General features: G+C 61.0%; 1 protein-coding gene across 1 annotated transcript in view; it reads right to left on the bottom strand.

Moving 5' to 3' along the window:
* Window positions 1-8079: 8079 nt before the first annotated feature.
* The window catches only part of Tshz1 (teashirt zinc finger homeobox 1), a 72269-nt gene continuing 64968 nt past the window's right edge, over window positions 8080-15380 (bottom strand). The window contains 8 exon segments of the mRNA XM_048363035.1: window positions 8080-8458; window positions 8460-8783; window positions 8785-9192; window positions 9194-10020; window positions 10023-10795; window positions 10797-10930; window positions 10933-11154; window positions 11156-11322. Coding sequence (XP_048218992.1) covers window positions 8087-8458; window positions 8460-8783; window positions 8785-9192; window positions 9194-10020; window positions 10023-10795; window positions 10797-10930; window positions 10933-11154; window positions 11156-11322 — 3227 coding nt within the window. The 3' untranslated portion in view covers window positions 8080-8086.

Below are 15380 nucleotides of genomic sequence, written 5' to 3'. Positions count from 1 at the left end.
AGGCTCTCCACGACCCCTGGAGCGGGGGTCCCCCCCCCCCCGCCCGCCCGCCCGCCCGCCCGCGTCCCGCTCCGTCTCCCTCCCTGCTTCTACGCGTTCACGCGTGGGCACGGCCGAGGTCACGCCCGACGCCGCCACGGGCCCCCCCCCGCCACGGGTCACCCCTGCGGGTCACCGAGGTCACCGTCCCCACGGGCCGGTCACACCGGCCACTCCCCCCGCCGTGTGTCGCCCCGTGACGCGCGTGGCCTTCCGCAGGCCGCGGCCGCTTCCCCTCTGCCTCCGACGGTGCCGGAGCCGGCTAACCTGGGGGACACGCGAGCGTGGCCTTTCAAGGAGGCTCCGGGCTAAAAGTGATCGTCGAGGAAAACCCGACTTCCCCCCGGGGTGAGACCCAGCGAGGCGGAACCGTAGGGAGAAGCATGGACCCCAGCAGGGTGCTTCCCGCCGCAGCCGCGCTGAGCAGGTGCGCCGCCAGATTTCTTTCCTACAGGAGAAAGAAGTGCTTGCATCTACCCACGGCAAAACGGGGTGACTCGATGGTTCTCGTAGCATGGGAACCGCTGGCAACGGGAAGGACCTCCAAAGCATGGCTTCCCCTCCCGAGACGGGCCCGCGCTTGTGAGGCAGCTCCTGGAGGCCGGTGAAAGGGACCGGAACCTCGAGCGCCCTCACAAAAGGGGGAGAAAGCGTCTGCTGAAGCAAATGCTAAGTGAGAGGTCACCTGGAAATCGCAACTCGGACTCTCGTATGGAAAGTCTTTTGTTTTCCCCTGAGGAGCTTGGAGAGACAGGAAACCTGCGCCTCTCCGCCAGCCTGCTTTGTTTTGTTGGAAGGATTTTGTGAGGAAGATATTACAATGCTCCCATGACAACAAATAAGACGCTACCTATCCCCAGGTTCCAACCACCTAACCGAACATAAGAGGAAGATTCACGCGAACTGCCATCTTACGTGTCCTATTTATAAACTGCTTTTCACAGTCACCTGGCGTTTGAATAGAGTCCTTTCCATCTGATGGCAGGTTACTTCAGCTTTTAATGCCACGGGTTTTCACTCACGGAGGAGAGAATGGCAGAAAGCAGAACGTGCCCCAAGTGTGCAACGTGGCCTCGTGCCACCCGCTCAGGGATGTAACGGTTCCACCACACCCGGGCATGGTTGGAGCACACCCCAGAAATCATGCCCAGCCAAGCTAGCGAGTGACTTGCGAGTTTCACAGCTCCAGAAGGCAGAGGCAGAGGAGACTCATCCATCCGGAAGCGGAAGCTGACTGCGCTGCGTTCTGAATAAACGCGTTGCAGTTCACATGCGGGTATTTAGGCATGACTCTCTCTGAACCAATCAAAACAAAAACCTTACGTTTGCTCAAGAGCCAAAGATTGACATTGGCAAATGTAATCATTCATTGAGCATTAATTAATTGAAATGAAATGGGCTTATGTGTAATAGATAGATAGATAGATAGATAGATAGATAGATAGATAGATATCTCAGAAAGTCATAGCTAAGAAATACAACTCACCATCTTTAACTGCACAGGTCATAAAGGACTCAAACACCCCTACCTCCCTTAGGTAATTCTGTCGCCCAGCATGCCATACCCACTCACAATGTGTCGTTCTACACAGAACAATATTCTGAGACCCAGTCCGTTGGTTGGAGAAAACAGGAAAAAAGAAAAAGAAAAACCATTGCAGTGTATTGAAAGGAAGAAAATGGCTGACGGGAGGCCAGGGCTCCGCGCTGCCAGAGGCCGGTGCTGCGTGCACAGCCCCTTGGCGGAGGCCCCGACTCGGGGTCCGGGCACACGGAATGAGGCTTCCTCTAGCACCGGTGCTCCTGATGAGCAGTCCCCAGGAAGAAGAACATCCGTGGGACGCCAGCTTTGTCGAGGGCACTTCCGCCTCGAGACCTTCGAAATTCTGCTTTAAGCCCCCCAGTCTCTCAATAGGAAAACTGACTTTCCAGTCTCGACCTGATGTCCCGTGAATGTGCGTCCGGCCTCCAGCGTTTGGACCAGATGGGATCAAGCGCGCGCTCGGACCCACGGCTTCTGCTCCCTGTTTGAAGTCAAAAGCCTGCGACACAGCATCGCGCCAGGCGGACAAACTAAGCCACGGAGCGGCGATCCGCCAGTGCCTGGGCAGGTAGTTGTGCTGGAAGTTTGTGTCGCTCTCTGTTGACGAGAACCCCAGCAGTCTAGCTGAAGCGTCTCCTGGCTGTAATCCAGGCGACAGCCCCGCTTTGGTCATCCCTGCCCCCGGATGCTGGGCTCTGCACGTGTCTGTCAGAGACCTCGGCCACAGACACTGAGTTATCAGTTCTCGGTGACCTGTGAACTTGAGCTCTGAGCCCTCGGGGGGGGGGGGAGGAGGGATGGGGGGGGACACTTCTGACCGGGTTTTGTGCTGATCTTCACTGTGTTTCGTTCCATGGACCACCCCGGTGGGCAAACTCCCCCTAACAAGTCACTTGCTTTCAGATTATGTGTTTGTTTCCCTACTCAGTGTCAACTGTAAATTACTAATAGCTTATGGAATTAATAGTTTTTCTTCCGATAAGCAAGGCGGGCCATCTGGAGACCATGCAAAGCATGTTACTGTCTTGAGGAAGTCAGGGGAGAGGTTTAATGAGACTGAGGACAGGTGCTAGGTCTAACCTCAGTCCACAGAGCCACGGGGCTCTCCCGAGAGCAAGTCCTCGCTCTCCTCCGTAGAGCACGCATTGCCCCCCCCCCAAACATACACGAAAGCATAATCCACGAGAAAGTGCTCCAGAAATCACGCAGGGTCTCAAACCATCTCCTTAGATAAGATACACAGACAACGCACATGGAAGATATTATTGAGTAAAACATTGAGATTGCATTGGCCAAAGAAATATATATATATATATTTTTTTTTAATTGAAACCTCCCTGTTCGCCAAGCAGTCGTGCAGGGTCGTGGGCAGGGGCTGTGCGAGCGGATATTTCCAATCTAAGTACTTGTTTTCAGGGAAATTCCCCCAGATATTGAGGGCAGTGCCGTCTGTCATCCTATTTATACTAGTGAACATCTGAGCGGAATCTCCGGTCAAAACTTTGACTAACAGAGGATTGAGTAAAACTACAGTGCGTTCTAGTAAGATTTAAAATACCCAGCTGGGCACCCACGCCTCGCTCCTCCCTGGAGTCCCAGCTGCGCAGGAGTCCAGACCAGGAAGAGTTCTAGGCCGTGGCAAGCGTGGAAACACGCTTACCACCCCATCGCCACGTGCAAAGCGGGGCGTGGCGGAGGCCAGCGCTATTCATCCCAACTGCTCGGGCAGTGCAAGAAGGAGGACCAGGCAGAAAGCGAGAGGAGCACAAAAAGGGCGGGAGGTGTGGGGGGCAAGCAGGAGGCCCCGAGTGCAAACTGCAGTACTGGAAATAACATTCTCATTATCCAATGAGTTTGGGAACATACACATTATCAATGGCCCAGGAAGGAAAACAAGGCACAAAACCGTGTCAAGCGTGATCTCCATTGAATGGGGGGCAGTCAGCACTAAAAGATATTAGTGGGTGAAAATATTAAGAAGAAAACCATAGCTAGGTGTTTTTTTAAAATTTATTTTCATCTTTGTTTTTGTTTTCCAAAGTTTCCGTGGTGACTTTTATCATTTTTTCACCCAAGAGTAAGATATTAGGTCAAAAGTACAGATTCTTCCCATGGAGGATTTTATTTTGGCATCTTTAAGTTCACAGTGCAACGATTAGCCCTCAGTAGCATAAACCCCTCATCTTCGGAGAAATTACATTAAATAACAACCAAAAATACCTCAGAAAAAAGCAGAGGTCTTATTTGTATGCACAGTTTCTGAACATTCTGAGGTAGTTTAGATATGCTGTAGACTAGTGCAAATGGCATTTTTAAGATGATCCGTTATAGAAATGGAGAACTATAAATCTTAAAGCTTGATGTCATGATTTCAACGGCTTTACCTCCCTGACTGAATCACGCGCATGTTCTCAAGCTTTTAAACTCTGGCAGCCTTCCTTCCTTCCTTCCTTCCTTCCTTCCTTCCTTCCATCCTTCCTCCCTCCCTCCCTCTCTTCCTCCTTGCCTCCCTCCCTTCCTTCTTTTCCCCCTCCTTTCCTCCCTTCCTCCCTTCCTCCCTCCCTTCCTCCCTCCCTTCCTTCCTTCCTTCCTTCCTTCCTTCCTTCCTTCCTTCCTTCCTTCCTTCCTTCCTTCCTTCCTCCCTCCCTCTCTCCCTGTTTGTCTCCCTCCCTCCTTGCCTCCCTCCCTTCCTTCTTTTCTCCCTCCCTTCCTCCCTCCCTCCCTCCCTCCCTCGATTCCTACCTCCCTTCCTCCCTCCCTCCCTCCCTCCCGCCCTCGCTTCCTTCCTCCCTCCCTCCCTCCCTCCCTCCCTTCCTCCCTGCCTGCCTTCCTGCCTTCCTTCCTTTCACAGCATGGAGGTTTGAACCAAGGACCTCACACCCCTGCTAGGCAAGCACTCTACCACTCAAGCTATACCTCCAGCCCCCTCAAGCTTTTAAAAAGTCTTGCATTTGACGGGAACGTGTTTGGCTAGGTCTCAAAGCCCACGCTTAAGCTGTAAACATAATGCACAGTGTGACTTCTTTAGCATGTGTGCGCAGACAGCTTCATCCAACAGGAACGCTGGGCCGAGGGGTCGCTGGGCGGAGGCGTCGCTGGGCCGAGGGGTCGCTGGGCCGAGGGGTCGCTGGGCCGAGGGGTCACTGGGCGGAGGCGTCGCTGGGCCGAGGGGTCGCTGGGCCGAGGGGTCGCTGGGCCGAGGGGTCGCTGGGCGGAGGGCTCGCTGGGCGGAGGGGTCGCTGGGCCGAGGGGTCGCTGGTCTCCGGCCCTCTCTGGCCCTCTCCCACACCTGCAGAGGAACCGGCGACAGCTCTCTCCACCAGCTCTGTCCCAGAGCTACGGAAGAGTTGGATGCCTCTCTACAGGACTAAGGGGGAGGACTCGGGAGGAGGAGCCCAGAGGCAAAGGAGGGATGACTGTTCCAGGAACGGTGCAGCAGAGCCCTGGGAGTCTTCAAGCCGCGGGCAGCCGCTTCCCCCGTACAAGCTGGCGGCTCCCAGACACCCGTCTGCAGGCGGACCTGGGGCCGACCCACCGCAGTTGGAGGCCACTGAAGTCGGCTGGGCCGTCTGCTCCCCTGGGCCTCGACCCGCACGCCACCCCCACATCCCGCGGAAAGCTCCAGAACATCTTCCGGGGTCTGAACACAAGTCCTCGCCCGAGACACCGAGAAAGACTGGGCCTTGTTTCCCGAGCTTTGGGGGCGGAAGACCCAGGTTCCGTCCATCACAAGCCACGGAGCACGGCGAGGGGCTGAGCCCCTGGGCCCGGGCGCCCTGCCGGCACACCGGGGGTGAATCCGCAGGCCCCCCCCGCGCCGAGGGGCGCGAGGCCGCGGCGAGGCCCCGGTCACCTCTCCCGGCAGCCCGCTGACCCGCGGGGGGCCTGGAGACCCCACGCGTCGGCGATTCATCCACGCGAGAGGGGAGGCCTGGGATTCTGCGTCTGTCCCCCGGGGTCAGAGGTCAGGTTGCAAGCAGCTCCGACCCCTCCCGGCCTTCCCTGGGCTCCCCAGCCCCGCGGCGACCCGGGGACACCGTCGAGGCTGCCGTCACGCGAACACGGCCCCCGAGGGCCATCAAGGCAAGACCCCGGCGCTGCGCCCCGGGGCCCAAAGTACATGGTCACCCCGGATCGAGCTGAAAGGCCCGCGTGGCGGAGGCCCCCGAGGACGCCACTATCCACCAACGGGGAAAGTCAGAAAGGCGTCGCCAACCTCCCTCGCGCCGCGTCAGCGAGAGGAGGGGCAAACCCGGCCCGAGCCGCACCATGCCGCCTCCACCCGGCATCGGCGGCGCTGGCTGAGCCTCCGCCTCGCTCACCTCGCTCAGCACGGGCCTGGCGGGCCAGCTCGGGAACCTTGCCCCGCAGCGTTGCCTGCACACGGGCTGCAGAGCCGGGGTGTCCGCGTCCCAGGGGACACCGGCAGCGAGCCCTGGGGGGGCCGGGGGCGAAGCCGGCGTCCTCCGCGCAGACCTCCACCGCGCTCCGGAGCCCGGCATCTAGAGTCACGTCTGTCATCCTGGTGACTCGGGAGGCTGGGATCTGAGCGTCCAGGGTTGAAGCCAACCCAGGCAGCGGTGGTCGCGGGAGTCTCAGCCCCAGCGAACCACCGGAAAGCCAGAAGTGAAGGCGCAGTTCAAGCGGTAGAGCACCAACCTTGAGCGGAAAAGGCCAGCCAGAAAGAGGGCAAGGGCCTAAGTTCAGACGCCAGTGCCCGGAAGAGGGAGGGAGGGAGGGAGGGGGGAGGGAGGGAGGGAGGGAGGGAAAGGGTGGCAAGTATTTCTAATTAGGGCAAAGGGATTCTCTGAAGGTGGCTCTGGAGCCCACTGACTGGAGAACAGCCATTACTGATGGCTAAATAGTAACCCTTGGCACCCAGTGGAGGTAAAATTTTTAATTACCCCTTTTAGAACGGCCACGCTTGTCATCTGAATGAAGGGAGTCGGCCCACGGGTCCCGAACGGGTGTGTCCGAATGGGATTTCTGTGGGTCAATGGCATAAGCAACAGCTCTGGCGGCTGAAATAGCATCTCCACAGGCCCGCTAATGACGACACGACAACCTATGTAAATCAAGAACTGCGTGTGGGTTTATTTTACATGTGAGAAAACAGTGGATTTTAATCGTGTGAACCAAAATGTACTGTACAATATTAATGACAAACATCAAAATGTATCATTAATAGTGCATCGCTTGCTTTGTTTTTCTCTCTTTATTTTTGCCTGATAGTTCCTCTGAGTACAAGCATCTGGGAAGATACAGGTGCCCGTAAAATTCCTCTATTTAAATCAAGCTGCAGGAACTAACTTTTATCCAAAAAATTGTGGTTTTACATTATATACACAGAAATTTAATATAAAATGACAATATAAAAAGTTAAAAGAGAAAGCATACAGCCAGAAGGTACAAAGAAAGTAGGATAGATTAAAATGATACCATTTGTAACCTACAGAAGTGCATAAGCTGATGTCGGTAATTTACAAGGAAAGGACTCCAACATTTGCCCCAGATTTTTTTTTTTCCATTTATCAATGCAGCACGCTATAGAAAGGTTAGCTTGTACCAAAGCTTACATTTGTAAATAACTATAAACCGCAGTATTTTACAGGAACCAAAAAAAAAAGAAAGAAATAGCATTTTTATACATTTTCTTTTTAAATAATAGCTTGCATACTTTTTTTTTCTTGCCAAAAGTGGCATTTTTCAGCATCCAGAGGGTCGGGCTTCGTGGCATCTGGGGTACTGGTGGTGGTGCTCACTGTTTGTGTTTTTGGTGTTGGGTTTTCTGTTTGGACCGGGTGGAGGTGTAGGCTTAACCCCAGGGGCCTTTCGACAGCTCAGTCCCCCACCCTAGAGGCCTGCAAGTCTCCCCCACGGGCCAGGCCTGCCTAGAAGAGCTCATCTTTCAATCATTAAATAAGTGTTGTGTCTGACACCGCTTTTGATCTGAGTGAAATGCCGTTAAGCCTTTTTTATTCTGCCTTCTTTCCTCTCTTTTTGTTGTGTGTTTTTTTCCCTTAATTTTTTTTTTCTTTGAGTGAAAGGCACAGAGATGCAGTCACGAGTCCTCAAAGGGTTAAATTTGACACTACCAGATTCTATGACCTTTATTGTCATGGCAACTTCCTAAGTTTCGGATGTCTTTTTATCATCGCTATTTGTGTCTTTCTTTACCGAGTAGTGTGCCCCCACTGTTTCCTACAAAAGATAGCTTAACACCAAGAACAGATGTTGAAAATAAAGGTCAGACTTTGACTCACGGAAGAAAAAATTAAAAAAAAAAAAGAAAGAAAGGAAGAAAAGGAAAGAAAAATAACATGCACAGATCCGACAAAGGGCATATAAATATAACTACAAAATATGTGTAAGAAAAGAACCAAGGTCCAGATAGGCAGGCAGTTCAGCAACAAAGGAAAGACGGGTGGGCGTGGGCGGCGCAGGCGTGGCGGGGGGGGGGGGGGGGGCGGGGGGGGCGGCAGGACGGCGACGGGGAGCCCGACGCTACTGCTTCTCCAGCTCCGTCACGTAGATCAGGTGGTCCTCGGGCGACTTGCCGTGCGTCTTGCTAAGGTGCAGTTTGACCGCGTGCTTGCTCGCAAAGGTCCGGTTGCAGAGCTTGCACTGGAATGTGGAGCCCAGGTCTTCCTCGGCGGCGCCCAGCGGGCCCAGGGCCTTGCCCACCAGGACTTTGGAGACGTTCTGCGGCTCCTGGATCTGGCTGAGCGGCAGCTTGGAGAGGTCCTTCAGGCTGAAGCCGAGGTGAGTCTCCAGATGGCTGATGTACGTGGAAGCAGTTCTGAATTGAGAGGCACAATCGTTGCAAAAGAAAACAGGATGCCCTGTGTCCAGGTTCTTGAGGAACTTCGTCCCCCCCTGTCCTCCTCAGCTGGTACTTCACGTTGGCCAGCCAGTGGCTGATGGTGGTCATGGACAGGCCCGTGAACTTGGAGATGTGCACCCGCTCCTGCGGCCCCAGGTCCGACAGGATGTACTTGCCCTCGGCCGTCTCCCGCAGGCTCGAGGCGAACTGGGCCTGCAGGATGAGCAGGTGCTGCGGGTTCCAGTTGGACTGGCGCCCCTTCCGCTTGTGGACGGGGGACAGCTCGTCCAGCGCCTCCTCGAAGCTGCTGCCGTCCGCGTCCGACTTCTCGGACACGGTGGAGGGCGTGGACGACTTGGGGGTGAGGCGGCCGGTGAGGGTTCTTCACCATGTCGGAGATGTCCATGAGCGCGCTCTCCCGCAGCGGGGAGGCGGCGGCGTCGGCCGCGCCGGGGGCCAGGGGCCGGCTCTTGGCCTTGGTCAGGTCGATGGGCTGGTCGCTGTTTTCGTAGTAGTAGCGGTCGATGGCGTCGCTCTGCTTCCCCGGGGGCGCGGGGTAGGCGGGCTTGTCCAGCATGCTGTTGCTGATCTTGTACAGCATGGCCAGCGGGTCCAGCGAGGGGCTCACGGGCTTGGACACCTTGCCCAGGTGGGTGTTCATGATGGACTGCAGGGCGCTCAGCGGGTTGATGAAGGACGGTTCCGCCGAGTGGTCCGTGATGATGCCCAGGTTGTTGCAGCCGTTGGTGACCTTGGCCTTGAGCGGCTCGGTGCCGTTCGGGGTGTGGGGCGTCGGCCGGACCCTCCTTTCTGGCCTTGTCCGTCTCGGCCTCGGGGCCCTTTCTCTGTGGCTTGCCGGTCTCCTCGGCCTTGGGGAAATCCTTGTTCTCCTTCGCCCCGGGGGAGGCGGCCTTGGCGGGCGAGCCCTTCTCCCTGTCGGCGGCGGCGGCGGCGGCGGCGGGCCTGTCCTCCTTCTTGACGCTGACCTTGCCCGTGACCTTCTCCACCAGCTCCTCCATGGCGGACACGTTGCTCTTGTGGGGGGGCGGGGTGAGGCTCCCCGGGGAGGGCAGGAGGGCCCCGAGCTCGGCGGCGGCGGGCGGCGGCGGCTTGGCGCCGGCCGAGTACGACGGCTGCACCTGCACGCTCTGCACGGCCGGCTGCAGGGGCTTCACGGTGCCCGGCAGCTGGTAGGCCGCGTGGATGCTGGGGTAGCCGCCCCACGAGGGGGCGCCGTTCTGGGCCTTGCTGATGGCCGTGGACACCGTGTTCTCCAGGGACTTGAGGATGTCCACGCCCCCCTTGGGGCCGTCGTCCAGGTCCTCCTCGCGCAGGTACCGGTAGAGGGCGGTGGGCTCGAACTTCTCCGCCGCGTCCTCGCTCTCCTCCTTGATCTTCCGCTCCGGGTCTCCCGGCGCCGGCGCCTTCTCCTTCTCCTTGTCCGGCTCTTTCTTCTCGTCCGGGGCGGCGGCGGTGGTGGCGGCGCCGGCGGGGGAGTCGGGCTGCTTCTTGACGCCGGAGGCCGGCAGCCGGGCGTGGCTGGTGGGGGGCAGGGGGATGGACTGGATCTTCTCCTCCACCACGGGGTCGAGCACCAGCTGCTTCCCCTTCTTGAGGCGGAGGTGGTCACCTTGAGGAAGTGGCCCGTGACCATCATGTGGGCCGTGAGCTGCTGCAAGGTGTCGTGGGAGCTGCCGCACTCCATGCACTTGAGGATCTGCGCCTTGCGGGCCTCGAACTGCCACGTGTAGCTCGCGCCGTTCTGGTAGCCGTAGCGGTTGTTGGGCGTCACGTAGGGGTTCGCCGCTTTCTGGTCCTTGGCCGCCTCGCTCAGCGCGGCCGCCTCCGAGGCCGCGCCCGCCGTCTCCGGGGAACAGGGCGACGCCAGGTCCTGAAGGGCTCGCTTCTTGGTGGAAGGGACCAGCTTGGTGATGGCCGGCACCGGCTCCTTCAGAGGCACTTTCTGGTAATGCTTGGTTTTGATCATGTGCACGCTGAGGTCCTGCAGGGACTCGAAGGAGTGCCCGCAGTACATGCACTTGAGGACCTTCTGGGCATCCTCCTTGCCCTCCATCTCCATCAGGGAGCGCTTCCGCGGCTTGGACCAGCGCTTGGTCTTCTCCGACTCCTTGTCCCTGTTGTCGTCCCGGTAGTGGCCGGTCTCGTTCATGTGCACCGTCAGTTCCACCAGGGTGTCGTAGGCGGCGCTGCAGTCCTTGCAGCGGAACTTGCTGGCCCCGGTGAACACGGAGCCGTACAGCTTGTTGTTCTGCCGGTACAGCTGCACCGTGCTGAACAGGCTGGGCTCCGGCAGCAGCCCGTAGGGCGACGCTTGCTGCAGCGTCTTGGCCAGGGCGGCCTGGTGCCAGTCGTACCCCGAGCCGCCGCCGCCCGCTGGTGCCGGCCGTCCCCGCCGCCGTGGTGGCGGCGGCGGCGGCGCTCGCGGTGTGGGCGGGGGGCGCGGGGGCCGGGGCGGAGCCCTCCTTCTGGCCGCCATCGCTGTTGCTGGGGGGCGGGCGGCGGCGGCGGCGGCGGCGCTGGACTTCTTTAAATCCAAAGCTAGGCTGGACCAGCAGGACTCGGAGAACAAGTTGGCGTACACGGCCTTGATCTGCGCCAGGCTGTCCTGGGGGTAGGAGGCGCCGTCGGGGCCCCGGGCCTCCTCCTTCTCCTCCCTGGAGGACGGGGTTTTGAAGTGGGCCGGCTGGTCGCTGTTCTCGCTGAAGGGGGACCCGTAGGCGGCGTCCTGGGTTGGTGGCGGTGCTGACGGGGGAGTCCTGGTAGCTCTGGGCCTCTTTGATCTCCGCCTCCTCATTACACGCGAACTCGCTCTCCTCAACGCCCGCGGGCAGCCCACCATCCTCCGCGTGCCGCTCATCTATCTCCGCCGCCTTCAGCTCCTCCTCGGGAACATAAGCTAGGAGAGAAAAATGAAGCGCAGTTAGCAGGAGTAAATCATCTTCAAGGACGCGGCCTCCCCGCAGTTAGGTGATCTTTAAAAAGATGTTTTTCAGCCGGGCGCCCGGGCTACAAGGCCACCCCGGCCTGACCTGCTGCGGCACCGAGCGAGGGGGGTCCCTGTGCCGGCTTCCCCACCCAGAGGCCCACGCGGGCCCCCTCCCCGCCGTGGAACCAGCGTGACCCCGGCCTCCGCCCCAGGCCGCCCCCTCCCACAGCGCGAACGTGCTCGGGGGACGCGCTCCGTCTCCCCCCGCCTGAAACACCTCTGGGTGGGGACCCGGCCATGAGTTCCTACAGCAAAAGAGCCCACAGGCGGGGTCCTACGGTTCCCACCCACCGGAACGCACTCCCTAACCGCACGCGACCCAAACACTGCCGCTTCCACTCGGAAACAACACAGGCGACCGAGCGTCGCCCGCCTCCCGCGTGGACTGCGCGGAGCCGCCGCGCCCCCCGTAGGGCCGTCAGACAGCGGGGCACGGGCCGCGCCCCACAGCAGCACCCGCGCCGGGTCGCGCGCCACGGCGGGAAGGGGAGCCGAGCCTAACGTCTGTCTGTCAGCGCGGATGGCGGCTCAGACCTGGCCCGGCCCCGCCACGGAGCCCCGGCCCCGCCACGGAGCCCCAGCCCCGGGGGAACCCCGGGGAGCCCCCCCCCACCGCGCCGGGGCCCACGCCCCACCCCCTGCACCGGGGCCCACGCCCCCCCCACCCCGCTCCACTTGGCTCTCCGCTGCTCCGTGCCCGCCCGCAGGCCGCCCCGTGGGCTGTGGGGGGCTGTTCCCAGTCCCCCGGCCTCCTCCCCCCCCCCCACCATCCGCCCCGACCATCCGCTGCCCTGCAGGGACTGGCGGAGGGCAGGGCAGGCGCCGCGGTCATTTCAGACCCTTGAATGGGGGACGCGTCTCAAAACCAAAGGAGCGGCGGGGGCACCGTGCCCCGGTGTGCGCCAGCGTGACCTCGGACTGCTTTCGTTTCCCGGAGAGGTGATGGGGGCGGGTGGGGGGGCGGGGCGAGGGAGGAGGCAGGGGCGGGGGGAGCACCCCAGGGGCAGGGGGGAGCACCCCAGGGGCATCCACACCTGCCAATGAAGGGCTTCGGAGAGCACGCTCCGCACAAGGCAAGCACACGCACGCACGCGCACGCACACACACAGCCTGAGGCGGAACGGCCGGAGGACCCCGCCTCCGGGTCTCGTTGTTCCAGGCATCTCCGTCCTGCGTCCTGACACTAGCCTGACATTCCCCGCGGCTGTGGGGCCCCACCCTTCCCTGCGCCTCTCCCTGCGGGGCCGCAGTGCGTTCTACCACCAGGCACGCCAGGGTCCCCGCGGGGGGGGGGGGGGGGCACCCATCCCACCCGGCGTTGCTCAACAGCACACGGTCCCCCGCGCCCCCCCCCCGCCCTTCGTGGCGGAAACATTGTGAGGCCCCCATGCACGTCTGGAACTGCACGGTACCGAACCTGGCAAGTGCTAGGCTGCTCCTATGAAGACACAGGACCTACACCACCTACCGATGGATAAACCAGACGCAGCCAGAGACCAACAACCGTAATCGTGTGGTGAAACAGGGGCTCCTGAGCACAGGCACCGGGTAGCGCAGAGGCCGGCGCCATGGCCGGGAGAAGGAGAGCTGCCCGCACCGCACGTGCTCCGGACAGAGGGACCACGGGGCCACGGGGCGGGAGGTTTCCTCTCGCCGCTCAGAGGAGCTCGCTCCTTAGGCTTATGAATTATTCCTGGAGTTCCCCAATCAATAGCTCCAGGCTTCATCTGGAGAGCGAAGCCGTGGATGGGGCGGGGGGGGGGGGTCCCTACCCTCAGTGGCTCTACTGGGCAGCCATCGTGAAATCCTAAAGCCTGGGAGTCGGCCGTCAGGGCCCAGCGGGGGGGTGGGGGGCCCGGGTCAGTCGACGCTTCTCCTCCCGCCCCGTCTCCTGGGCCGTGGGAAGGGGGCCCGCCCTCCCCCGCACGGCTGGACGGCGGCAGCTCTGAGATCTCAGGGCGCAGGGCCGGATGGAGCGCGCCCCTTGGTGCGGCGTCCCCCTCCTCATCCCGGCCTCCCCCCCCCCCCCCCGGCCCTGGCCCTCAGGACCCTCCCACGGGCGTCCACACCACGCCCGCGCCAGCCAGCGTCTCCAAGGACGGCTCTCCCGCTCGCCTCTCGGGCTGGGCTGGCCGGCCGGCCCCAGCGCCCCCCTCCCCCCCACCCAGGCCGGCTGCGTCTAGACGCCCCTCACCGCCCCCCCCCATGCCCTCCGGGTCCCCACACACGGGGGCGCGCCTCTCCCCCGCAGGGCTCCTCCACCTAACCCGGCCGGTGCCCACGCGCAGACCCCCGCCCCCCCATGGGTGTTCTCCCCCAGGGACCGCTGGGCCCCTCCCCCTGACCCCAGCCATTAGAGGCGACGGGACATCACCAGCACGCGCACGCTGATGAAGGAAACCCAGGCTCGGAGACGCTGACTCCGTATTTTGAACTCGGGCCCCCTGCGCCCGAGTCTCGAGGACCCGCCCTTGGCCTGTCTCAGCAACGCAGGCCGGGCGCCGAGCGGGGAAGAGGGGGATGCCCGGCGCGATTCTGCGTGACGCACTCGGAGGCCCGGCCCGCGCCAGGCCGGGGACCGGATGCCCTCCGGCCCCATCATCTCATGTCCGGAAGGGTCACCTAAGAAGATCCCGCGCGCCGTGAAGGGAGGAAGCGCTTTAGGAGGGGCGACGCCCTCCGCGGCGTGGCGACCGCTCGAAACGCGCCGCCGTCGGAATCGCCCACCGCAGCTGCGGGTTCCGGTGCGCGCAGCGACGGCATCGCTCGAGCATTGGACGGCGGCCGCCGCCCAGGGCCGGTGGCGCGCGCCCCGTGAGCTCGGCTGACCCAGGTTCTCATCTCTAGTTCACCAGTAAAGCAAGCGGAGGTGAGGCTCAAGCCTTGAGCAGAGCGGCAACGCGAGAACACGCAAGGCTCGGGTTCGAGCCTCGACACCAAGCAAACAACGAGAGGAGGGCTCCGACGGCACAGGGAAGTCACCGAGCGTAAAGGGCAGAGGCAGGACGATGCGTGAGAGCCTGGTGGGAAGGGTCATGGCCCCCGCGGATTCTTCTAGATAACACACAGGTTACTTGTCACCCGGGGGAGATGGGCTAGGACAGGGCCCACGCCAGCGCGGCCACGGCCGTGGTCCTCAGCCCCGCAGACCCCGGAGGCAGCCCCCCCCTCCCCCGTCCCCCCCATCTCCCCCCCCCACACACATCCGCCTGCACGGTGGGCTTGGACTTCCGGCCACCACAGGAGGAGGAATGAATCCCCGCCGCTCCTGAGTCACAGCACCCCCGAGACCCCCGTCCACGCGGCCTGCCGGGCCCCGCAGACTCGGGGCGAACAGGGGCCACCCACGCAGGCGTCACGGCGCGGGTGGTACAGGGCGAGCCCCTCCCCCGCTCCCTTCCAGGCTGGGGGGGGGGGCGGCGGCTGGCACCCACACAGCGGGGAGCTTGGAGAACCTGGATCATCAGCCCTGCTCTCATTCGCGCGCATCGCGGGGAGGAGAACGGACGTTCAAAGCCTTTCGCCTTTCGCCTCGGCTTGGTGACTGTCTCACGATAAACACCCAACTTAGCTAATGGATCGCCGCCCGGTGAGCCCGCATAATCATCCCAAATTACATGTTGATCTTCATCAAACTGTTTTGTGTGTTTTTTTTTTTTCCAGACTGGCAAACATGATACCCATGAACAGATGGCCATTATACCAAAATACACTTATTCCAAGGGGCCCGATCCACAAAAGGGCTCACGCACACACACCTAAGTGGGGAGTGTATAGCTTCAGTTAGGGTAGGACCTTGCAAAACGCATCTTCTTCCAAAGATCTAATTGCTCACTCGCCGAGTCTCCTCACCTTCACCGTGGAGAGAGCAGGGGCGGGGTGAACGTCAGCGGAGAGCAGGGGTGAGATGGCAGAGGAAGCAGACACGGGCAGATACCGCTTCCTTCCTAGTCGGAAAGGGACGTCAA

Source organism: Perognathus longimembris, chromosome 15 (assembly GCF_023159225.1).
Source record: "Perognathus longimembris pacificus isolate PPM17 chromosome 15, ASM2315922v1, whole genome shotgun sequence".
In the NCBI taxonomy this organism is placed as follows: Eukaryota; Metazoa; Chordata; class Mammalia; order Rodentia; family Heteromyidae; genus Perognathus; species Perognathus longimembris.
The sequence above is the reverse complement of the archived record's forward strand: the minus strand, read 5'-3'. Positions and strand labels throughout refer to the sequence as shown.